This window comes from Saccopteryx leptura, chromosome 9 (assembly GCF_036850995.1).
Source record: "Saccopteryx leptura isolate mSacLep1 chromosome 9, mSacLep1_pri_phased_curated, whole genome shotgun sequence".
Lineage (NCBI taxonomy): Eukaryota > Metazoa > Chordata > Mammalia > Chiroptera > Emballonuridae > Saccopteryx > Saccopteryx leptura.
Genome location: NC_089511.1, coordinates 23,707,692 through 23,733,312, shown reverse-complemented (window position 1 = coordinate 23,733,312; position 25,621 = coordinate 23,707,692). Strand labels below are relative to the sequence as shown.

At 46.0% G+C, this 25,621-nt stretch overlaps 1 protein-coding gene across 1 annotated transcript in view; it reads right to left on the bottom strand.

Moving 5' to 3' along the window:
* Positions 1 to 723: 723 nt before the first annotated feature.
* The window catches only part of COG4 (component of oligomeric golgi complex 4), a 32,870-nt gene continuing 7,972 nt past the window's right edge, over positions 724 to 25,621 (bottom strand). Inside the window, exons 5-19 of the mRNA XM_066349758.1 lie at positions 25,110 to 25,303; positions 22,038 to 22,143; positions 21,373 to 21,530; positions 20,637 to 20,692; positions 16,422 to 16,555; positions 15,374 to 15,492; positions 14,645 to 14,811; positions 12,473 to 12,638; positions 7,229 to 7,291; positions 3,810 to 3,926; positions 3,114 to 3,206; positions 2,213 to 2,296; positions 1,897 to 1,998; positions 1,498 to 1,626; positions 724 to 1,288 (exon numbers count right to left, since the gene is read on the bottom strand). Of these exons, the coding sequence (XP_066205855.1) occupies positions 1,154 to 1,288; positions 1,498 to 1,626; positions 1,897 to 1,998; positions 2,213 to 2,296; positions 3,114 to 3,206; positions 3,810 to 3,926; positions 7,229 to 7,291; positions 12,473 to 12,638; positions 14,645 to 14,811; positions 15,374 to 15,492; positions 16,422 to 16,555; positions 20,637 to 20,692; positions 21,373 to 21,530; positions 22,038 to 22,143; positions 25,110 to 25,303 (1,823 nt within the window). The 3' untranslated portion in view covers positions 724 to 1,153. The remainder of the gene's footprint in view (positions 1,289 to 1,497; positions 1,627 to 1,896; positions 1,999 to 2,212; positions 2,297 to 3,113; positions 3,207 to 3,809; positions 3,927 to 7,228; positions 7,292 to 12,472; positions 12,639 to 14,644; positions 14,812 to 15,373; positions 15,493 to 16,421; positions 16,556 to 20,636; positions 20,693 to 21,372; positions 21,531 to 22,037; positions 22,144 to 25,109; positions 25,304 to 25,621) is intronic.

The following is a 25,621-nucleotide window of genomic DNA, read 5'->3' as shown; positions in this document are numbered from 1 at the left end:
GGAACAGGACTGTTCTGGTTGACAGTGGCCTAGGTTTGGCCTCTGCTCCTTCTGGACATAAGAAGGTCCTAAGCTCAAGTGTTCCATGTGGCCTTTACAAATCCCATGGCCCAGGTAGGGCCTTGACTTTCTCATTCTCCAGGAGGACCCTGAAGTACCCTCTGAAGCATTTTCTGTGCCCTTCTTTGGAGGACAGGCTTTTGCCTAAATACAGACTTAATGTTCAATACTCACTCTGAGGCTGACTTGATAGGGTAGAGGGAGAAGGGCTAGGAGTCCACACCCATGTCTGTGGTAGTGAGCCAGTGTGGTCTATAGCCAATCGCTGCCTTCCTCAGTAACAGACTGTGCCATATGACCCAGAGCCTGTGGGCAGTAGGTTTTTAGGACTATGACCTTCTTGGAATAAATTCAATTGGCTCTTTAAGGTTGTCCTCCAAAATCTCTTTTGTTCTGCCAGGAGGAATTCCAACCTCTTCGGTACTGTAGGAAGGTGCCCCGGGGACGATCCAGCTTCTGGTGCTGAGGGCCCATGAGGGGGATGAGGGTCCAGGGTTGGATGAGGTGCCAGCTGTCATGTGGGTCCTGGCAGCAGCTGTGCGCCCACTACTCTGGGTGTGGGGGGAGACTAAGCCTTAGGCTTTTGCCTTTACATTTCAGTGCAGCTGGTATACCTGCCTTTCCCTGTAGCACCCAGCCCGCCTTGAAAACAGCACACTGGCATCTCTCCAAGGAGTCTCTTTAATCAGGGTGGTCAGAAACATCACATGCACTTCTTGGAGTAAACCTAACTCCCTAGGTCCTCAGATGCACTCAATTCCTTTAGGGCTCGTAAGGAGGCAGTTTGCTGCAGTGTCCAGGGATGAGAGCATGACCACAAAGCAGAAGGCTGGTCTGTGTTGACTGTCCCACTTAATTAGGATCCCAGGGGAACCCATCTCTTGGTGCCAGAGGCTGCTCCCAAAGCACCACCCAGCTAGGTGTGAGTACAGAGTGGAGTTAGTCAACGCCTCGTTTCCCTGCTGCCAAGAGTGGAACGGTCTGGGCTGTCAGAGCTCTCCTCATGCCTGACAGCCTCGCTCAGCTCCTTGGCTGTGGCCACACAGGGAATGGGCCCTGAAATGTGACGGGCCAGGTCGGCTCACCCTGGCAGCTACAGGCGCAGCCTCTTGATGTCCTCGCTGCGGAAGTCTATACGCAGAGCCAGCACCTGGCGTACCTCAGCAGGGGTAAGGCGCCATGTCAGCGGGCCAGAGTTAGCGCCCCAGTAATCTAGAATCTCAGTCACCTGTGGGAAGAACAGAGACAACTCAGCAAGGAGGGAACCATCCCAAGGTAAGGCCTTGGGCCCCACCAGATTCAGAGCAGCAATGTCTGAGAAGATTCCCAGTAGGGCTGGGTCGCTGGTGTTTTGAGGGAGTGGCTGGTATCCAAATTTGGTCTATGCCTCTCTTCTCAGACACCTTTCCCTGGGGAGGCTGAGGGGGCCCCACATACCCGCTCCAGATTGAGGACAGTAGCCATCTGGGAGAGGCGGGCAAACTTGTCTCGGATGGTCCAGGTGGTCACTGTGGTAAGGTAGGCAATAAGCGACCTCAGCTCCTTGTCAAACTGCAGACCTCCCAGCTGCAGGGGAACACAAGCCCAGTCACTGTTCAAGGCCTGGCCCTCCTGTCAATCAGACTGGCCCCCAATTTCCATCAGTGATGGGCTGCAGGGCCATCTGGGCTTTAGGTGAACCCTGTGGCTCCAATCAGCTCTAAGACCTCAGAAGTCAGGGCAGGACTGAGCCTAGGTATGCAGGGTCTGGGAATAGCAGACAGGACGCAAATCAGACCAGACTCATCTCAGAGGAAAAAAAAACACAGCTGAGGACCTGTGCTCCCTTGACCTTACCCGGTTGAAGGTGGATTTCAGCACTACTCTCTCCAATTCGACTGCAACAAAGCTGGTCATGAGGTTGGTCAGACTGTCATAGATGACTGGAGACAGGCTGGCCTACACACAGAGGTTAGGGATCAGTGGGAGTCCCACCTACCCCCTGCCTACACAGTGGAGTCTTTGGGGGGTAGGGACAGTTACATTAGGCCATCGGGGAGTGGGACTTGGAAGGGCTTTCAGGGTTCCCAGCAGGAGTGATGAGGAGCTATAGGTGGTGGGTTTGGGCAGAGGTGGGTAACTGCAAAAGCTGGTCTCTAGAGCCCCTGCTCACCCTGAACTCCGCCATTTGCTGCTCCAGGTTAAGGATGAACTGTTGTACCCAAGGGTCATTGGCCTCATAGTCGTTGAATTCTTCCTATTGTTAGGAAGCAAGATGGGTTACTGGGGGCTTCTCCAAGAACTGTTAACCCCACTCCACTTCCACCCCTCTAATAGAAGAGGCCCTTCTTCCCCTATAGCTTCTGACTCATCCATCTGAAAACCAGCTTGGACACCCAGTGGGCAGTGTCTGCTGTTGCTTCTGCACTTCCCACTGGCAAAAGGCCTTGCGCTAAAGCCATGGCCCATACAACATGGCAAAGCTCCTGGCATTTTATTCACTCCTGCAGCTCACATGCTACAGGAATAAAATCCTTAGGTTAGAAAAAAAAAGGCTAAGTCTATGTTGGATAGAGCAAGAAGAGCCTCAATAAAAGAGGCGAACTCCCTTTAAATATTTTTGAGCCCTTCTGACTGCAGGAGCAACCTGTTTCCTGGGAGGAACTTGGCTATGAGGACAAGGGAAGTGGACCTGAGAAACAGTTAAGGACTAGTCTATTTAGATTAGTGATTGTCACTGTTCATCTCATGGCACACAGAAAGTAATTACTAAAATTCTGTGGCATACAAAAAAAAAAAAGTTTGGCTATTCTGACCAAAAAAAAGTAAAAAGGTATAATTTTGATTTATTCACACCAGATGGCTACTGTTGTATTGACTGTTGTCATTTTTTTATGACAATCTAAGGGAAAAGAGGTCAGTGCCCCTGACTAAATAGGTATTACATGTCTTGAAAATTTTTGTGGCATGTCAGTTGAAAATCGCTGGCTTAGACAGTTCCATTGCTCTCCAGCGGGGGGCTATGGGAAAAGGGGGTAATCCTGGCCTTGTCGGCTGCCTGTGGTCGGGCTGACCTCCTCGATGTTGTGGGAAACAGAGAGAAAGGTGTTGATCCACGGTTGCACCTGCGGCTTGATTGCTGTGTTGTTTAGCTCTGTCAGCCCTTCCTGCAGAGGACAAGGTGGAGACACATCAGACCCAGAAGGTGCACACCTCCTTCCCTTTTCTTTCTCCTGCTTTATCCCTTGACTGCCAGGCACTCTTCCAGCTCTGAGACTATCTGCAGGCCCTGTCTGACGTGTAACAGATAATGCTGATAAAAGAGGCCAGGAACAACTAGTTCCTTTCTAGATCTGTGCCAATTCAGGCTCAGGCTAGAGATAAGGCCTAGAGGTTGGTCTGTACTCTCAAAAGAAGAGATTTCTGAGTGCCCGTATTAGGCAGCACCTGTGACTTAAGGCCAAGCATCAGGTGTGAGTACCCATGTGGTTCCATTTCCTCAGAGCACCTTTCTGAGGGCTCATGGCACAGTGGGGACCAAGCAGAGATGCTTATGGACCAGAATGCTAGCTTGTCAACATGACAGCCACACTGCTGAAAAACCAATGGGGCCTTTAGCCTCAAGGGATTCACACAATTTGAGTCGCTTGCATGCTATTCCCTCATTCCTTCTCTCTGTTTCTTTATACACAGAGCCCATGGTAAGTAACAATCTTATCAGAGCAACAAATAGGCACAGGATTCAGCCAGTAGTTGAACTTGGGGCTTACCTGCAAGAGGTCTCGGAATTTGTTGGACACAGCAGCCAAGTCAGAAAGGCAGCTGTCAAACTTGGCCTGGGCCTGCTCCCCTCCAATGCCCTGGCTGAACAGCTTGGTACAGTCACTCTAGGGGAGAACACCCAGTTTTCAGGCTTCTGAGCATGGGACGTGGGGCAGTCAGGAGGGCAGCAACATGCAACCAGCCATTTCTTTTACTCTAGACTTTTCTGGGAACAGCTGACGCTGATCCTAGGCAAAAGCCCTGGCTGGCTTTCAGAAACCTGGATTCTGTCCTGGCGGCCAGCCACTTGGCTTCCACTTCCCTCTTAGTAATCTGGGGGTGCTTGTGTCAGGGGATGTGAATAAGAAACACATATACCAGACATTTTTTCATACTTTTAGAGCTAGACATTTCTAGGTTCAAATCCTGGCTCAGTCACCTATAGTTGAGTGACCTTGATCAAGTGATTTCAAGTTTCTGAACTTCAACATCATTGTCTGTGAGAACACAAATTCCTGCTTCCTTGGTTGTTGTGAGAGCTGGATGAAATGATGCAAAAAGTGCTCAGCCCAGCACCTGGCACATACTAGGCACTAAGGACATGCTAGCTATTGTTATAGTTTCTGATTTTTATTTTAATTTATTGACTTTATAGAGGAAAGAAGAAGAAGAAGAAGAGAGAGAGAAACATCAATTTGTTGTTTCATTTATTTAAGTATTCAGTGGTTGATTACTGTATGTGTCGGGACTGGGGATCAAACCTGCAACCTTGAAGGGATGACGCTCTAACTGAGCTACTCAGGGCTATAGTTTCTTTTTTCTCTTTAGAGAATTAAAAAAAAAAATTTATTCATTTGAGAGAGAGAGAAGAGAGAGAGAGAAGGGCAGAAGGAGCAGAAAGCATCAACTCCTATATGTGCCTTGACCAGGCAAGCCTAGGGTTTCGACTAGCGACCTCAGTATTCCAGGTCGATGCTTTATCTGCACCACCACAGGTCAGGCGATAGTTTCTGATTCTTAAATACTGTAGTCCGGCTACTCAAGGAAGATCGTCATGATCACAGCCAGGACTAACTGCTTACTATGTGCCAGACCCTGTTCTAAGCATTTTATTTTTATTATTTTTGTTTATTTTAATTTTTAAAAATTTACTTATTGGTTTTAGAGAGAAAGGAAGGGGGAAGAAAAGAGAGAGAGAGAGAGAGAGAGAGAGAGAGAGAGAAACATCAATCTGTTTCTGTATGTGTCCCAACTGGAGATCGAACCTGCAACCTTTGCATATTAGGATGACGCTCCAACCAACTGAGCTATCCAGCCAGGGCAGCATTTTATGTTTATTAAAGTACTTTTTTTTTTTAAAGCATGAGAGACAGAGACAGACAGACATTGAGAGGGACAGACAGGAAAAGAGAGAGAGATGAGAAGCATCAACTCATAGTTGCAGCACTTTAGTTGTTCATTGATTGTTTTCTCATACGTGCCTTGACCAGGGGTCTCCAGCTGGGCCAGTGACCCTTGGTCAAGCCAGCAATCTTTGGGCTCAAGCCAGCAATATGGGGTCATATCTACGATCCCACGCTCAAGCTGGTGACCTCGGGGCTTCGAATCTGGGTCCTCAGTGTCCCAGGTTGATGCTCTATCCACTGCACCACTGCCTGGTCAGGCCAAAGTACCTATCTTAAGAAGGAGGTGTTGGCCCTGGCTGGTGGCTCAGTGGATAGAGCATAGGCTTGACATATGGATGTCCCAGGTTCGATTCCCATTAAAGGCACACAAAATAAATGACCATCTGCTTCTCTCCCTCTTCCCCTCCCACAGCCAGTGGCTCAATTGGTTTTAACATGGCCCCAGGCACTGAGGATAGCTAAGTGGTCTGAGCACGTCAGCCTCAGGCACTAAAAATAGCTTGGTACTTGAGCATCATCCCCAGATGGGTTTCCGGGGTGGATCCTGGTAGATCGCATGCAGGAGTCTGCCTATTTCTCCTCTTCTTACCAAAATGTAAATAATAAATAAATAAATGAAGTAGGTACTATTATTATTATTCCTATCATACGGATGAGGAAACCCCATCAGCTACTGGGCCCTCTTCCCTGGGTGCTGGCCCCAGCCTCGTCAGTCTGTCCAGCCCAAAAGCCAACACTTACCATTAGTCTGTACATTGAGACCTGTGCCTCTGCAACAAAGCAGCTTCCTTAGTACAAGCGCTACTAGGGAAGCAGGGTCCTGGCCTCTCTCCTTTCTCAGAGGCAAAGCTGGGTCCCTTGTCTTTTAACACTTAAAGTGATTGCTCCATGCTGTTATTTGTAATTATTAATACAATTTACTACCACTGTATCCCTCTCATGCACGAAGTGCTTCATATTATCTTATTCAATTCTCACAACTACCTTGTAGGGCAGAAATCATTTCCTGTTTTACATTGAGGAAACTGAGGCTCAGGAAGTTTACAGAACTTGCCTCAGGCCATACAGGTAGTCAATGGTGGAGATTTGAACTCAGGGTATCTGACTTCCAAGTGCAAACAATTTTTACTATACTATGCAGCTTTCTTTTTCTTTTTTTTTTTTTTTAATTTTTCCAAAGCTGGAAACAGGGTGGCAGACAGACTCCCGCATGCGCCCGACCGGAATCCACCCGGCATGCCCACCAGGGGGCAATGCTTTGCCTCTCTGGGGTGTCGCTCTGTTGTGTCCAGAGCCACTCTAGCGCCTGAGGCAGAGGCCACAGAGCCATCCCCAGCACTCGGGCCATCCTTGCTCCAATGGAGCCTCGGCTGTGGGAGGGGAAGAGAGAGACAGAGAGGAAGGAGAGGGGGAGGGGTGGAGAAGCAGATGGGCGCTTCTCCTGTGTGCCCTGGCCGGGAATCGAACCCGGGACTCCTGAACACCAGGCTGACGCTCTACCGCTGAGCCAACCGGCCAGGGCCTATGCAGCTTTCTTTTAAAAAATGGTAACAGCAACCAGTTTTGTACAAGGTTTGATGACCCTATCTCTTAATATCTTACATTTATACAGAGCTTTACCATTTTTATAGTGTTTTCAACCCTGTTTTACTATGCCACCCAACAAACTGAAAGTAGGGCAGGATGGAGATCTGTGCCTCATTTAATAGATGATAGAGCTAAAGCTTTGAGAGTTAAGGGACTTGTTCAAGGTCACAGGCTAAGTATGTGCTGGAAGGTCTAATCTGAATTCTGATCTTCCAAATCTTGGGCCAGAGCTCCTCACACTGGCCAGAGATGCCTTGCTACCTCTTGATTTACTAGTCAAACACTACTGAATCCCCTCAAGTGCTCTGCAGGAAAGCTGGCTCAAGCTAGGAAATGCCACAGTCCCCACTAGGATGAATGTACAGGGCTCTCTCTCAAAGTGAAGCCAGTGGAGGCTGCTGCGGCTGAAAGCTGACAAGCAATTTCCTCTGTACCTCCAGCGTCTTCTTCAGAGTCGAGATGTTTTCACTGCAGATTTCCACGTTGTTCAGAGTTACCTGGGAGATGAAGACAAAGAATGTGACTTCTTGTTCACTGGTTTGTACCTACTCCAGTGCCAGACTGGCTGACAGCTGCACTCCTGAGGCTCAGATGAGGGTAAGGAAGGCCTATAGTACCGTCATTAGGCAGGACCCTCAGCTTTCAAGTTGGGCAGAATGGTGAACCAGACTCATCCTTTCTCCTGTGTCTGACACCCAGACACAAGTCAACCTGACCTCAGAGGTTGTGACCCAAGTAAGTATTCAGGTCTTTTCCTGCCTTGTTTATGCACACAGGTCTGGGAGAAATCCTGAGGCTTCAAACCTCCAAGTCCAGGTCAGTGGTCAGCAAAGACTGACACTCATTAAAGAAATACTTCCTGAGAGCCTGGCACTCAGGAGGCACTTCCTCATCCAAATACCCTCTGAAAAACAAGCATCATCAAGCCAGCTCATAGACAGGAACAAAGCTTTTCAGAAGGTAAAATGATTCACCAAGGTCAGTCAAGAGTTAACAAATATTTACTTAGCGCCCACTACCTGCCAGGCACCGTTCTAGGCACCACGGAGAAACCAGTCAACAAAACAGACAACATTCACCTCCTCATAGAATTTATATCCCAGAAGGGAAGTCTGCTAATAAATATACGTATTTTATAATGTCAGGTAGTGATAAACACCAAGAAGAAAAACAAAGTGTGGTAAAGAGACAGAAACTCAGAGAGTGACAAGCCACAGGGCTAGAGCCAGGATTAGATTTCAGGTCTCCCCACTTCAGGCCAAAGGCTCCTTCTCTCATAATTCAATGGACTTTTAAGCTAGGTGCAGAAATACCAATCATAAAAAGCAGCATGTGACAAAGTGATAATTAAGGCACAAACTGCTAAGGCCATTTTGAGGAAAGAAAAAACATTTTAGTCTGATGCACTCAAGGAAAGCTCCATGGCAGAGCTGAATTTAAAAGGCTAGAACAGGCCCTGGCTAGTTAGCTCAGTCAGTTAAGAGTGTCATCCTGAAACAAGGTAGTGGGTTTGATCCCTGGTCAGGAAGCAACCAATGAATGAATGAGTGGAACAACAAATGAATGCTTCTCTCTCTTCCTTTCTCTGTATCTTAAAAAAAAAAAAGTCAAGTCCTGGCTGGATAGCTCAGTTGGTTGGAGTTCATTCCAGAGACCGGAGGTTGCCAGTTAAATCCCCAGTCAAAAAAAAAAAAAAAATTAAACAGCTACTTGTGACTAGCAGGCAGCTCTAGAAAAGAGAACAGTGCCTAAAGTTTCTCAGTAAACATCTGTTGAATGAATGGATATGTTAAGGAGAAGAAATAACATAAGCAAATACAGAGAGGAAGGAAACTCCAAAAGGTATTTGGGAATCAGCAGTCAGTGCACAGACAAGTGCAGAAGAAGGGTAAGAGGTGGGGCTGCAGAGCTGGGACTTGGGAGCTTTGCTGTCCTGTGGCCAATGGGGTGACAGGATTAAAGCAGATGAATGCCACATGAGCACAGCTATGGATAAGGAATACTACCCTAGAGGCTGTGTGGGGCAGGAACTTAGTTTGAGAGAATCACATAGCCTATGAACTGGTGTGCTTATAGCATGACCAGAAAAACAGAGGTGATGTAGGGAGAAGCCAATTTTCAAGAGATGAGTCAGGAGCTTCAGGATTTCAGAGTAAAAGAAAAATCCCAGGCCTTGGCTGGGTGGGTCAGTGGGTAGAGCATCGTCTCTTGATCCCTGGTCAGGTCACATATGAGAAGCAACTTATGAGTGCACAACTAAATGGAACTAAGTAGAAAAACAAGTTGATGTTTCTCTCTCACTCCCTCCTTGCCCTTCCTTTCTCTCTCTCAAATCAATGGAAAAAATAAAGTTAAAGAAAAGAAAAATCGCCTGACCAGGCAGTGGCGCAGTGGATAGAGCGTCGAACTGGGATGTGGAGGACCCAGGTTCGAGACCGCAAGGTCGCCAACTTGAGTGCAGGCTCATCTGGTTTGATCAAAGCTCACCAGCTTGAGGCCAAGGTCGCTGGCTCGTGCAAGGGGTTACTCGGTCTGCTGTAGCCCCCAGTCAAGGCACATATGAGAAAGCAATCAATGAACAACTAAGGGACCACAACGAAGAATTGATATTTCTCATCTCTCTCCCTTCCTGTCTGTCCCTATCTGTCCCTCTCTCTGACTCTGTCTCTGCCACAAAAAAAAAAAAAAAAGAAAAAAGAAAAAAGAAAAAAGAAAAGAAAAATCCAGAGCCCCAGGGGGCTGAGATTAGGACGGTCCCTCGTCTCCTGAGACTGCATCTGTTATCAATGTCTGGCAGCCGACACTGAAAAGCAGCACTGCTGACAGTGCTGAGGCTGCTTCTGCTGTGGGGGGATAGGACTCAGGCCTTACATTATCACACCGCTGCTAACATCGCTAGCTTCCAGGGCACTAACTGCACTGTCATGACAGCTCGAGGATGAAGATGGCAACATAAATATTTCTGAGGTGTTAAGGGCCCCAAGAGTAATGTCATGAGGTGAAAATGGATTTGGGTTCAAATGGTATTCACTTCAAAATTTCCTTATTTTGAAGAACTGGGCTTATCCCAACTCATGGTGAATGATACGTCAGCATCATGGGGAAATTCATCTTGAGAACCTATGAACTATGGTGACAAAAGAGATAGGCTCTGTGGTGAGAGTGATGTCATTATAAGTACTTGATATCAGAAAAACTAGAAACCTGTCACCAAGCATTCAGCATCACCTTTCTTTTTTCTTTTTCTCTGTGAGAGACAGAGAGAGAGAGAAAGAGAGAAAGGGACAGATGGGGGCAGACAAATAGGAAGGGAGAGAGATGAGAAGCATCAATTCTTTGTTGCAGCACCTTAGTTGTTCATTGATTGCTTTCTCATATGTGCCTTGACCAGGGGGCTACAGCAGAGCAAGTGACCCCTTGCTCAAGTTGGTGACCTTGGCCTCAAGTCAGTGACCATAGGGTCATGCCTATAATCCCAACTCAAGCCAGTGACCCCACGCTCAATCCAGCGAGTCCACAGTCAAGCCAGATGAGCCCATACTCAAGCCAAAGACCTTAGGGTTTCAAACCTAGGTCCTCCATATCCCATTCCAATGCTCTATCTGCTGTGCCACTGCCTGGTCAGGCCCTTTCTTTTTAAAAAAGGTTTTTATTTATTGACTAGAGAGAGAGAGAACTAGGGAAGGAGGGAAGATCAGGAAGCATCAACTTGCCTGACCAGGCGGTGGCACAGTGGATAGAGCGTTGGACTGGGATGTAGAAGGACCCAGGTTCGAGACCCCGAGGTCGCCAGCTTGAGCATGGGCTCATCTGGCTTGAGCAAAAGCTCACCAGCTTGGACCCAGGGTTGCTGGCTCCAGCAAGGGGTTACTCAGTCTGCTGAAGGCCCATGGTCAAGGCACATATGAGAAAGCAATCAATGAACAACTAAGAAGTCGCAACGTGCAATGAAAAACTAATCATTGATGTTTCTCATCTGTCTCCATTCCTGTCTGTCTGTCCCTGTCTATCCCTCTGACCCCCTGTCTCTGTAAAAAAAATAAAAAATAAAAAATTTAAGGAAGTATCAACTCGTAGTACTCTTATTGCTTCTCATATGTGCCTTGACCAGGCAAGCCCAGGGTTTTGAACCAGAGACCCCAGCATTCTAAGCTGATACTCTATCCACTGCACCATCACAGTTCAGGCAGCACCACTTTTCTTATTGGCCTTATCTTCTGGCCCTCAAACAATAAAACTGTCTAAATGGGAGTAGCCAATGCACGAATGCAGCCATTAGTCTGATGGGGACTTGCAGACCAAGTAGTGGAAAATAGGACTAGAGTGGCAGGATGGCTCAGATTCAGAGGGCCTTCAACAACCACCAGAGAAGGATGTCAAACTTTGTTGTAGTAGGTAACAAGAAGCCGTTTCTGAACAAAGAAATGAAAGAATAAAATAAGTTCTATAAAGAATGAAATGGAGTGTAAACAAAATGAAAAAATTTAAGTCAATCCATGATCATATGAAGCCAGACATTTTGGCAAAGTTCTCCAAAGGCACCATATTCAGAGGCAATAGCTTCTTGGAGCTATACTCTTTCTTGGCAACCATGACATTCCAGATCAACAGAACCCATGCCCAGGGAAAATATCTGCAATGACAGGAAAAGAGTGGGGCTGCCTGACGAGCCTCCATACTGGATCTGTCTGAGGACTAGTCACTGTGGGTTCCCTTGTACAAGGATGGGGTAGATATTACTATGTTTAGGTTTCTGTCTAAGAAAGTAACAGCTCTGAACTCTTGGGAATTAAGAGTCTGAAAAGCTAAGCACCCTGCTTCCAGAAAAAATCTATGCATGCAGTTTTGCATCCAACACTGGGGTGCTCACTCAGAGCCCCCCTCCGTGTACTGATTGAAGCTCTGCTGTTGGATGCTTCCTTCAGCCTCTGCCCCTCAGGAGCCAAGACTAGCGTCTGGCCAATGTAAGGGTGAGGCAGAATGCCCTCTGACAGTGCTGTTCCCATTCATGCCAAGACAGGAAGTGCCAGAGGCCCGAATGTGAGCTCAGGACTCATCGGTGTTCTTTCTGGCTCATCACAAACTAGCTGTTTCCTTGTGTAAGCCCTTTCATCCTCCCGTACTTCTCCTTCACCAGCTGTCCCTCAACTGGGAAGACTCACTGCTTCACCACATATGTCACTCTGGGCAGCTAAGGGCTTTAATAGGTCACCTTTCTGAGAAAGCTGAAAGCCTAAGAAGCGTGCTAGAAAAGCAGTGCTGGTAGGCTTACAGGGTTGGCCCCCACCCGTGCTGGGGGACTGTCCTCAGAGAAGCTGTCTGGGGGCCTGGCACAGATACTGCAGTTGGTTCTGTGGCAGATGCACGCTACGCTCGATACTCAGTGGAGCCCCGGAACAGCTGGATCGTGCTCTTAAGGACAAGCACTCCGTAAAGCCGAGACATCCAAACTTCCAGGCAGGGAACAGTGCCTGTTCCGGCTCAGGCTCCTCAGAAATAGGTGCCTGGGTTAGAAATGGCTTTAGAACCTTCTAGGAAGAGCTTTCCTTAAAGGGGTTTTCCTCCTACATAGACACTAGAGGAAAAGTCTCCAGTTGAAGGTTATACTGTAGCTTAGAGGGCATAGTTTACCCTCTCGAGATAAACCCACCCAGCTCCCAGTAGGTGGGGCTACCTACCAGGAAGGACAGCTTGGCCTCGTCAGTGCTCTCAATGCCTTTTGTGTCAAATTTGCCCTGCTGGAGGCTGCTGTGCATGATGTTCACGGCGCTAGTCACCCCACGCTGGATGTCCTGTAAAGTGGTGGCTGGGAAGCCCATCCGCAGCTTGTTACACAGAACGTCCCTGGAGGGGGGCAGAATGGCATAGGGGTAAATTGAGGATTGACAGTGCTCAATCTGGCCTCCAGAAGGCCTCCTATCCTGACAGCAGCACAAGTTGCTCTCTTGGGGTTATAACCAATCCTTGAGAGGACTATAAAGCAGCCAGGGTAGGAGAGAGGTCAATGCCCCTCGGGGCACTGGTGACAAGAGCACACAGAGAAGAATAGCTAATTCTTTTTTTTTTTTTTTTTTCATTTTTCTGAAGCTGGAAACAGGGAGAGACAGTCAGACAGACTCCCGCATGCGCCCGACCGGGATCCACCCGGCACGCCCACCATGGGGCAACGCTCTGCCCACCAGGGGGCGATGCTCTGCCCATCCTGGGCGTCGCCATGTTGCGACCAGAGCCACTCTAGCGCCTGAGGCAGAGGCCACAGAGCCATCCCCAGCACCCGGGCCATCTTTGCTCCAATGGAGCCTTGGCTGCGGGAGGGGAAGAGAGAGACAGAGAGGAAAGCGCAGCAGAGGGGTGGAGAAGCAAATGGGCGCTTCTCCTGTGTGCCCTGGCCGGGAATCGAACCCGGGTCCTCCGCACGCTAGGCCGACGCTCTACCGCTGAGCCAACCGGCCAGGGCGAATAGCTAATTCTTGACTTCCTATGAAGCTTTCACTTATGACCACTGAGCTCTAACAAACTCAGCAGTACAGCTTAATGACTTGTCGTGTTGAGAAAAACTGGGAGAATGGGTTCTGAGAAAGTCAGTTTGGGACTCCAGTCCATATCCTACCACGTATAAGGTGTGGTATCTTTGACAAGGGATGGAATTTCCTTTTTTATTTTGTGACAGAGACAGAAACAGAGAGGGACAGATAGGGACAGACAGACAGAAAGGGAGAGATGAGAAACATCAATTTTTTTTTTGTATTTTTCCAAAGTGAGAAGTGGGAGGGGGGCAGAAGACAAACTCCCGCATGTGCCCAACCAGGATCCACCCGGCATGCCCACCAGGGGACGGTTGCAATCAGAGCCAATCTAGCGCCTGAGGTGGAGGCCATGGAGCCATCCATAGTGCCTGAGCAAACTTTGCTCCAATGGAGCCTTGGCTGTGGGAGGGAAAGAGAGACAGAGAGAAAGTAGAGGGGGAAGGATGGAGAAGCAGATGGGCGCTTCTCCTGTGTGCCCTAGCTGGGAATCAAACCCGGGACTTCCACATGCTGGGCTGACACTCTACTGCTGAGCCAACTGCCCACGGCCGAGAATCATCAATTCTTCATTGCAACTCCTTAATTGTTCATTGATTGCTTTCTCATATATGCCTTGACGGGGTGGGGAGTGGGGGGACTATAGTAGAGTGAGTGACCTCTTGCTCAAGCCAGCAACCTTGGGCTTCAAGCCAGTGATCTTTGGGCTCAGGCCAGAGACCATGGGGTCACGTCTATGATCCCATGCTCAAGCCAGTGACCCTGAGCTCAAGCTGGTGAGCCTGCACTTAAGCCGGATTAGCCTGCACTCAAGCCGGCAACCTTGGGGTTTTGAACCTGGTCCTCTGTGTCCCAGTCTGCCACTATCTACTGCACCACCGCCTGGTCAGGCCGGAATTTCCTTAAGCCTCAGTTTCCTCACCTATAAAATAGAGCTAATAGTTCCTATAATAGTTCCTATCTCATAGGGTTGTTATTAGGACTAAACATGAGCAGGCAATCAGCATAGTGCCTGGTCTGTAGTAATGGTAACTATGAGTGTTAACATTACAACTATCGCCTTCATCTGAACTTCCTGGTCTCTTTTGTAGGTCTGAGGGCCAATGACACCACCTCCAATGTAGTCCAGGGAACATAGAATTGGCTCATAGGACATATGGCTGTATAGCTGCTTGGAGCCAAGAATGTTGTGCTATGGATAAGAGATTGTATCATGTATAGAACTGAACTATTATAAGAAAAAAAGGGAAGAAATAAATGGGCCTCAGTAATCAATCACAATTAGGACCTTTCTGCCTGCTAGAAATGAGAAAGCGTCAACCATACCTGAAGTCAGACTCCAATTCTGTGGTGGCGAGGTTGATCATGGCACAGAGACAGTCAATGCTGGAGCTGGACAGAGCCCGCCCAATGCACTTTTTAACAATGTAGAAGACGTCGTCCACCATGCTGGATGTCAACTGGCCCTTCTCATAGGTGTCCAGAGCCACAGCCTATCCAAAAGGCAAAGCATCCAGTAAGGGTCCCAGTTTTGCATGTCAGTGTTTGAGATGGTTCTGAAATAGGCTCTGGCTCTGCTTCATTTTCTATACCTTACCCATGTTTTCCCCCAGACAGTCTGTTCTGGTCAGAGTTGGGTGTGGATCTTCCTTATTAAGATAGCTCACTTCCCTACTGGTCACTATGTTAAGAAATTAAGTAAAAATATTTAGGGCCTTTGCCTTGAAGACAACTGTTACCTGGGATGCAGGACACCAGGAGCGACCCTTTTCCCTGAGACTCCTTACCCACACACCTCTAGGGAGGCAGGGAACAAGTAGATTCCCTGAGGAGCTGAGGTGTTCTTTTTTGATCCTTGGGAAAGAAGCCCCACCTGGATTTATGAAGAGTGCGACAGTTCCAAAGCTAACTAAACAAAGTGGTGCCACTCAGTCTGCATGTAAGGGTATTCTCAAAGCAAGACCAAGAAACGTGACACGCCTCAGTCATTTCCCTCAGCCTGGCTTCTTGGACAGGAAAGGGCCCATTTCCAAAGAGACGTGTCCTCTGTCCTACCTTATTCACAGTCTCCCTCATGAAGTACTCCTCCATGGTAATATACAAGCCAATTAGCTCCTGCATGGTGCAGCTCAAAAGGCAATTATTGAGGAGCTTGTCCAGACACTTCTGGTGCTCTAGGGGACAGCCAAGAAAGAATACTCACTCTTTTTTCTCAAGGGAACTAGATCAACCATTTTCATTTCTTCAGGCTCCTTTCTAGTTTTTATTCCAAATTTGAACATAACTTACATAGCTATAATCATAGTTTTGTATGTATACAACTCAATAATTATTTAAGTAACTTTATATTTTGCAACAATTGCTACAATCCAGTTTGGAATATTTCTATCACTCTAAAAGTTCCTTTATGAAGTTATGTATATTTTTCCTTTCTTGCTATTTATCTATCACCTATCTATCACCTATCTATTATCTATCTATCTATCTATCTATCTATCTATCTATCTATCTATCTATCATCTATCTAATCCATCTGTCTGTATATCTACCTATCATGTGCACATACCACCTATTTAAACACCAGTCCTTAAACCAATGCTGGTAAGAAAGCATGGTGTGGGGAAAAGAACAGAGGAAAGTAATTTTTATCATTCTGGGCATTAGCCTTTGTCTGTAAATGATTAGATGGCTTCAAAGACCAGTCCAATTTCCAAATTTGGTTAAGTCCAGATTTTCTCCTGGGAGACAATTTGGCCATAGACACCCCCCCCCCCCCGACGCTAACAAGTCCCAGTTTTTCCCTTATTTATTATTACTTATAAATGTTTATTTTATTGATTTTAGAGAGGGGAAGGGAGAGAGCAGGAAAGAGACAAGAAGATCTGTTCCTGTATGTGTTGCAAAACACATACAGATGTTCCTGTCTGTGCCCTGACTGGGGATCAAACCAGCAACGTCTGCACTTTGGGACAATGCTCAAACCAACCAAGCTATCCGGAGAGGGCATGGTTTTTTCCTTAGAAAGAGATCTGTGGCTTCACTATGAAACAGTAGGGCCAGCCAAACCCCAGCCTTTCCAAGGAATATCAGAAATGCCTTTTACCTTGCTTTGCTTCTTCTGAGGCCATGGAGTCCCCCACCTCAAAATCGGAGCTGATCCTCTTCCTAAGGAAGCTTAAATACAATTCACTGCGGGCATTCATCAGGGTGACCTCAGTCAAGATGGGGTCCAGTTCCCTGAGACACATGGAGCAGAAATAAGCAGGAGAACGCTGGATTCTCTAAGATAGTTGCAGGGCAAACCCAGCCCCAAATACCTCTCCCCACTAGGTCCACAAGGTCTCTGCCAGATGGTCATCCTGGCTCTGCTGACCCAGTTATAATCAGAAACGGCTGTCAACCATATCTTTCACTTACTCCCTAAAATCTAGCTAGGGCTAAATAAGAGATTGAGAGATGTGTTTTTGTTAGCAGTTTGCATAAAAATTATCTATGCCTCATGTGAAAGAAATCACATCTCCTCAATTTTTTATTTGGCTGTGATGAGATTTGGGGGCATACCATTAAACTGTCCCAGACCCATTCATCCACCCAGATGAATAGCTGAAACAATCTAAAACAAACAAACAAACAAAAACTAAGTTGGAAGACTCACACTTCCCAATTTCGAAATTTGCTACAAAGCTACAGCAATCAAGACAGTGTGGTACTAACATAAGAATAGATCTATAGATTGAGAATCCAGAAATCTTCACATTTATGACCAACAGATTTCCAAGGAGAGTGTTAAGACAACAGGAAAGTAAGTCTTTTCAATAAATTGTGCTAGGTCAATGGATATGTACATTAAAAAAATGAAGTTGAAGCTCTACTTCAGTTTATATACACAAACGGATCCATTTTTCAAACTGAAATCCAAAAGATCTTTTCAAAACATAAATCTGGTCATATCATAATAAAGATTTCCAGCCTGACCAGGCAGTGACATAGTGGATAGAGTTTTGGGCTGTGATGTAGAGGGCCCAGGCTTGAAACTCCAAGGTCACCGGTTTGAGCACGGGCTCATCCAGCTTGAGTGCAGGGTCACTGGCTTGAAGCCCAAGGTTGCTGGCTTAAGCGTGGGGTCTCTGGCTCAGCTGTAGACCCCTGGTCAAGGCACATATGAGAAAGCAATCAATGAACAACTAAGGTGCCGCAATGAAGAATTGATGCTTCTCATCCCTCTCCCTTCCTGCCTGTTCCTCTCTCTGTCGCTAAAATAAATAAATAAATAAATAATTCCGTTGTTCTTAGGACACAGACCTGGAATGGCCTAACTCTAACAACCTCTTCAGATTCATCTCATATCAGGTTTTCCCCAACTCTCTACACTGTCCTTCTTTCACTTTTTCAAACACAGAAGGTGTTTTGCAAATATTTTCCCTGCTCTTACCTGGAACACTTTTCACCTCTTATTCCTATTTACTACTCTTAAGGTCTCAGATCTAAGGCCATGTCCTCAGGAATTTTTCCTTGAAGTTCATCAGCATAGGTTATATCCCTTTATTCCATGTTTTCTTGTACCCTACACTTAATATATCATAGTGATTAACAGCATGAACTCTAGAGTCAGACTGCTTGGATTCTTTTCTTGGCTTTGCCACTTTCTAGCTATATGACCTTGGGCAAGCCACTTAAGCTCTCTAGGCTTTGGTTTCCTTATCAATAAAAAACATTTATGGATAAACTCAGTGATCCTTAACTGAGGGTGATTTTAAACCTCAGAAAAAATTGGGCAGTGTCTGGAGCCATTTTTGGTTGTCACAAATGGAGGATGTTTCCAATATCTAGTAAGGGTGAGGGATGTTAAATGTCCTACAATGCATGCATAGTCTTCCATAACAAAGAATCCAACGTGAACAGTACTGAGGCTGAGAAAACCTGGAATAACTGATTTAATATTTAAGTGCTTAGAACAGTGTTTGGCATACAGTAAACACTAGAGACCAGAGATACCACAAAGAAAGAATTTGGACCTGACTGGTGGTGGTGCCATGAATAGAATGCTGAGCTGGGATGCTGAGGTCCCAGGTTTGAAACCCCAAGGTTGCCAGCTTGAGTGTGGGCTCATACAGGTTGAGCATGGGCTCATCAGGCCTGAGTGTGGGCTCATCTGGCTGGGGTGCAGGCTCACCAGCTTGAGCATAAGGTTGCTGGCTTGAGCATGGGATTATAGACGTGACCCCATGGTCACTGGATTGAAACCCAAGTCACTGGCGTGGCTGGAGCACCCCAGTCAAGACACATATGAGAGGCAATCAATGAACAATTAAAGTTCCACAACTACTAGTTGCTGCTACTTCTCCCCTTTCCTGTTTCTCACTCTCTCACTTAAAAAAAAAAAAAAAAGAATTAGGCCTGACTAGGCAGTGGCGCAGTGGATAGAGCGTCGGACTGGGATGCAGAGGACCCAGGTTCGAGACCCTGTGGTTGCCAGCTTGAGCGTGGGCTCATCTGGTTTGAGCAAAGCTGACCAGCTTGGACCTAAGGTCGCTGGCTCCAGCAAGGGGTTACTCGGTCTGCTGAAGACCTGCGGTCAAGGCACATATGAGAAAGCAATCAATGAACAACTAAGGTGTCGCAACGAAAAACTGATGATTGATGCTTCTCATCTCTCTCTGTTCCTGTCTGTCTGTCCCTGTCTCCCTGTCTATCCCTCTCTCTGACTCTTTCTCTCTCTCTCTCTAAAAAAAAAAAAAAAGAGAATTAGGACTGTTTTGCTCACCTTGCTTGCTGCCATATTTTCTGTGCCAAGGACAGGTAATGTGTAATCAATAAAAATGTGCTGAATGAATGAATACATTTTTAAAATGTCTGAATTTCCTTTTTTTGTACTTTTATTATTTATTATTATTATTTTTTTAGTGCGAGAGGAAGGGAGAGAGGAGAGACATGAAAGAAGTGAGTGCAACTTGTAGTTGTTTCACTTTAGTTGTGCATTAATTACTTATTGTACATGCCTTGATGAGGGAGGAGTTGATGGGGGCAGGTTCAAACCAAGTCAGCAACCCGTTGCTCAAGCCAGCAACCATGGGTTCAAGCCAGTGTCCTTGGGATCATGCTGATGATCCCATGCTCAAGCCAGTGACCCCAAGCTCAAGCCAACAGCCCATGCTCAAGCCGGTGACTTCTGGGTTTTAAACCAGGGACTTTAGTGTCCCAGGTTGATGTTCTATCCATTGTGCCACCACTGGTCAGGCTGGACTTCCTTTTGATAAGCATATGTTATTTTTATTAGAAAAGTTAAAAGCCTAAAATTTTAGGGTAATAGTTACCTTTGGAGGAGGGAGAGAAGGAAAGTTACTTTGGGGACTTCAAAGGTATTGATAATGATCCATTATTCTTTATGAACCACACATGTTATATGTATGTCTTGTTTGTATGACATATTCTATTTAAGAAAACCAGGTGTTGCCTGACCTGTGGTGGTGCAGTGGATAACACATTGACCTGGAATGCTGAGGTCACCAGTTCTAGACCCTGGGCTTGCCTGGTCAAGGCACATAAGAGAAGCAGTTACTATGAGTTGATGCTTCCCACTACTCTGCCCTCCTCTCTAAAATCAATAAATAAAATCTTAAAAAAACACACACCAAGAATTGGCCCTAGCTGGTTGGCTCAGTAGAAGAGCATCTGCCTGGTGTGTGAAAATCCTGGGTTTGATTCCCGGTCAGGGAAAACAAAGAAAGCAACCATCTACTTCTCTATCCCTTTTCCTTCTCTCTCTTCCCCTCCTGCAGCCATGGCTCAGTTGGAGCAAGTTGGTCCTGGGCACTGAGGATGGCTCTATGGCCTCACCTCAAGCACTAAAATAGCTCAGTCGCCAAGCAATAGAGCAGCGACTGCAGAGGAGCAGAGCACCGCCTCCTAGTTGGCTTGCTGGGTGGTTCCTGGTCAGGGTGCATGCAGGAATCTGTCTCTCTGCCTTCCCATTTCTCACTTAAAAAATCAAAATAACAAAAGTAAAACAAAAAAACCTCCAAGAGTAAAAAATACAACATTTTAAAAACTAGCTGGGTAGTTCAGTTGGTTAGAGCATCATTGCAACATGCTGAGGTTGCGGGTTTGATCCTTGGTCAGGGCACATACAAGAACCAACCAATGATGGCATGAATAAATGGAACAACAAACTGAAGTTTCTCTCTCTCTCTTTCCAACTCCTTTCCACTCTCTCTTAAAAACAAGAACAAGAAAAACATAAACCACATTCTAAATGTAGTCTCTGAATGACACCTGTTTGCCAATCCAAACACCTATGGGTTGAAAAAGAGAGGATTACCTTGGTTCTATTTTTTCTGTTGCAGAATTTCTCAAGTTGTTCTGGACATGACGAAACTGTAAAACATCACAAATGAGAATGCTCTTCCCCAACTTCCTCCTATCTGCCTTTTGCTAGTCACTCCAAACTTCTAGGATACAAGAATGTTTAGGTTTAGTTGTTTAACAGCCAAGCCAAAAGTAGCCTTTCAGGACAATGAGCCAAAGGTTTACTTTTGATTTAGATGGTAATGCTCACCTCTATTGTTGTATTTAACAATGATGTTAATAGTGTTCCAATGGACTCCTGTCTAGAGTCCATGGGACTACTAAATCTAAGTCCTGCTCTTTCTCTGCTCAATGGAATGGAGAAATAAAGCCCTGAAAAAGCAAAAGTTACCTTTAGTTCTTAAGGGAACTAAGGAGAAACATGAGATGTATCACTTGACACCTAATAGGATCTTCACAAATAAAAGTCTCAAATCACCAGAAAACACAGTTGCACATTCTATGAGAACTGGCTTACTGTTGCTATAGTGTTCCTGTCATGAAGTCCTTTTCAGTTCCTTCTCCATCCTGTACTGAGACCATCATCACTGTATTGAGAACATCAGGACCTCAAGTCCTGATAGGCAAGATGCAGGCCAGTCTGTATTCGGCATTCATTTTTCTTGTCTGCATCTCCCCCTACCCAAGTTTATTCCATTAGGTGTCCCTGGTTAATGCTATTTTCAAACCTTGGAACTTCCCCTGCTTACCTGCTGGTGGTAGTTCCTCTGCTTGATGAACTTGTCTACCACCTTCTCTACCTGTCTGTCACATTCCACCTGCAGATATTTTATCAGGGTATAAAGTCTCCCTGGCCCATAATAGGTCTCCACTATTGGCTGGTGAGTTTCCACAATGCGGGCAATCCCTAGAGAGGAGAAAGTAAGAGGGTTGGATTCCAAATATTTTCCCCACAAAGTAAACTCTTTTCCAGCCAAAGCTGACCCAAGGTTTAACTCAACCCCTTCTGGGTGTTTCACCTCCCAAAATGAATACAAATGATTCCTGTCAGTGCTGGAAGTTGCTAAACAAACTTGTCTGTTAAATATGCTCTATGCTTGGTATACCAGCAGGCTCTTCCTATTATATTGCTAGTTTCTACAGGAACATCTTTAAAAATCAGCACTGCTCTCTTCCCAGTGATGTATTTTAGGGTTAAATTTATTCTTAGAGTTTGGTCTTGAGGGCTAGAGAGGATCAAACCAATCTTTGCTAATCTGATGATGAATCAGGAAGTTAATTCTCCAACAAACCAGTATACAGTAAATTACAGGATTCATTTAAAGGCATCAGGTTGATGGGGAGAAGAAAAGCTAGGACACAGGTGTTAGGTAGGTTAAGGTCTATAACCTCCCTAGAGTGGAGAAAAGCTTGCCTTCAAACAGGAGAGTGAGTGTGTCTGCAAAGATGATTGCAGCTCTTCGATCACTCATGTCCATCCCTAGTACCAACAGCAGATTCTCTTCAGCTTTACTGGCCACCTGAAAAAAATAAGAAAAAGAAAATGCACATATACATATTTCTCACACCAAAGGCTAGCCTCAGTTTTCCCACTGCCTTCCTCTTCCCATGTTTCCCCTGACGCGTGACAGCCTAGGCAGCACAGCGGAACTTTCCTTGAGAGCTCTGTGCTGTGTAAGCCTCAGACAAGACAAGGAACTTGAACACAGTGGTAGCTGTTCTTCTATTCAGAGGTATAAATAATGCTTTTCTTCTCTTGAAAATATGTACTTCCATTAGTCAAGGGACAAAGTCCCCAATTTCAAAAATCATCGTAAAGTATAATTCAAAGTTATCATAAAAGCCTGACCAGGCAGTGGCACAGTGGATAGAGCGTCGGACTAGGATGCGGAGGACCCAGGTTCGTGATCCCGAGGTTGCCAGCTTGAGCAAAAAACAAAACCCAACAAAAAACAAAAAAAAACCCAAACAAAAATAACAAAACAAAAACAAACAAACCACAAAACTCACCAGTTTGGACCCAAGGTCGCTGGCTCCAGCAAGGGTTTACTCGATCTGCTGAAGGCCCGAGGTCAAGGCATATATGAGAAAGCAATCAATGAATAACTAAGGTGTTACAATGAAAAACTGATGATTGATGCTTCTCATCTCTCTCTGTTCCTGTCTGTCTGTCCTTATCTATCCCTCTCTCTGACTCTCTCTCTGTCCCTGTAAAAAAAAACAACCCACAAAAAACAAAACAAAACAAAAAAACCAAAGTTATCATAAATGGTATTTTATTGAGCAGGATGAGGAATCTGAGCACTGTTGAAGAAACTTTTAAAGGATTAAAAGTGGAAGTCATTTTAAAGATGGTCCAGATGGCAAAGTATTAATTTTTAAAAAGGTACCATAAACAGCTATATTTAATTAATTAATTTATTTATAATTGAGAGATGTGGAGATAGTAACACAGACTACTGCATGTGCCCCAACCCCAAGTAGGATTCACTTGACAACCCCATCTTGGGCCGATGCTTGAGTTCTAAGCTATTTTTAGTGCCTGAGGCTGCCACACTCAGATCAACTGAGCTATCTTCAGCACCCGGGGCTGTGCTTGAACCAATCAAGCCACTGACTGTGGGAGGAGAAGAGGGGAAAAAGGGAAGAAGGAGGAGGAGAGAAGCAGATGGCCACTTTTCCTGTGTCCCCTGACCAGAAACTGAACCCAGGACGTTTATATGCTGACCGATGCTCTAACCAATAAGCCACTAGCCAGGGCCTGAGTTTTACTTTTACTCACTTTTCTAGAATGGATAAAACACAAACACTGAAATGTTCAAAAGGAATAAAGAAGTGTTTGGTGAAAAGTTAGTTCTTCCTCTTATCTATGTCTTTAGATATAATTCCCATCTTTAGAGATGATTACTATTAAATCTTCCAAAAATATCCCATGCTTATACAAGCATTCATCTTTACTGCCATGCAATTCATTTTAAACAAGAACAGTAGCAAACTTTTTTTTTTTTGGTATTTTTCCTGAAGTGAGAAGTGGGTAGGCAGAGAGGCAGACTCCCCCATGCGCCTGACCGGGACCCACCTGGCAAGGCCACCAGGGGGAGGTTCTGCCCACCTGGGCCATTGCTCAATTGCAACTGGAGCTATTCCAGTGCCTGAGGCAGAGGCCATAGAGCCATTCTCAGTGCCCAGGCCAACTTTGCTCCAATGTAGCCTTGGCTGCAGGAGGGGAAGAGAGAGATAGAGAGAAAGGAGAGGGGGAAGGGTGAAGAAACAAATGTTCCGGTAATCGAACCTGGGACATCCACACGCCGGGCCAACGCTCTATACCACTGAGCCAACCGGCCAGGGCCAACAGTAGCATACTTTAACTTAATAAACCACATATATTAGAGAGTGCATATATCAGCACACATGGAACTATATTATTTTTCTTAACAGCGTATTAGTGTTTCGTTATACAGAATTTGGGGGTGAGGTACAGGATGCACTGACACATAATTAAAATAAAAAACAGCCTGATTTGTGGTGGCGCAGTGGATAAGGCATTGACCTGGAAATGCTGAGGTTGCCGGTTCAAAGCCCTGGGTTTGCCTGGTCAAGGCACATATGGGAGTTGATGCTTCCTGCTCCTTCCCCCTTCTCACCCCCCCCCCCATAAGGAATAAATAAAATCTTAAAAAATAAAAAAAAATAAAGAAAACAACAACCTTCTCTGACAGACATGCCTGCTGGTATTTGTTTCTCTCCACCTAAGGTTGGGAAAGACTTTAACTGTAGCTAGCTGCTGCTGCTGCTTCTTTTACAGAGACAGAGAGGGAAAGACAGGAATAGACAGGAAGGGAGAGAGATGAGAAGCATCAATTCTGGGGGGCTATTGCAGAGTGACCCCTTGCTTAAGCCAGCGACCTAGGGCGTAAGCCAGCAACCACAGAGTCATGTTTATGATCCCACGCTTAAGCGAGTGACCCTGCGCTTAAGCTGGTGAGCCCACACTCAGGCTGGATGAGCCTGCGCTTAAGCTGGCAAACTTGGGGTTTTGAACCTGGGTCCTTTGTGTCCCAGTCCACTGCGCCACTGCCTGGTCAGGCACTGTGGCTTATTTTGAGACTCAACCCAGGTATGAAGTCTTAAAACCACTAACCAAAAACTCCAAATGCTCTTAAAAGAAGCCAGTTCCTGGCTCACAGCTTGGAAAGGGTGAGTCAACTTGTCAGAGAATTTGCATTTTAACTTTCTGATACTTTAACTTGATCTGTTGGAAATAAACATGCATCAGCAGATGTCTAGGCCATGCATGACACATAGTAGACCGGCAATAGATAAATGCTGAATGAATGCATGCATCCAGTCTTGCTATAGTTAGAGCAGAAAAGGGGAGTCAAATCCAGAGGTGAGAAAGTATCCACAGACACTGGATCTATGCAGTGCCCTAATATATAGACAGAGAACCATACCATTATCCTGCCAAGCAATGGGGGGGCCATACCTGCTTGCAAAGGTATTCTGAGAACTTGCTTAATCCGTCCTCATGCAAACCCAGTAGTGGGAAGATCTTGAAGAAGCGCTCCACCTGGGGCAGATCCCCTTCCTTAGTGGCAATAGCAAATTTCTCTGTTACAATGGCTTTGAGACGCTGTTCAGCTTCCTGCAGCAATTTCAGGTTGGCATCAATCATGCTCCCTAGGTAATGGGGAAAATGAAAATTAATGCCACTTAGTCTGTGTACCACTTTTCATTAAAAACAACAACAACGTGTTAAGCATTGACTGTGTGCAAGACATTGTACAGTTCTAGTAATATGGATGATTGAAAGATGAATTAGGCCCTGGCCAGTTCATTCAGTAGATAGAGCACTGGCCCAGCAGACATCCTGGGTTTGATCCTTGGTCAGGGCACACATGAGAAGTGACCACCTGCTTCTCTGCCTCTTCCTCCCCCTTCTCTCTCTCTTCCCCTTTCACAGCCAGTGGCTCCATTGGTTCGTGAGGATAGTTCCGT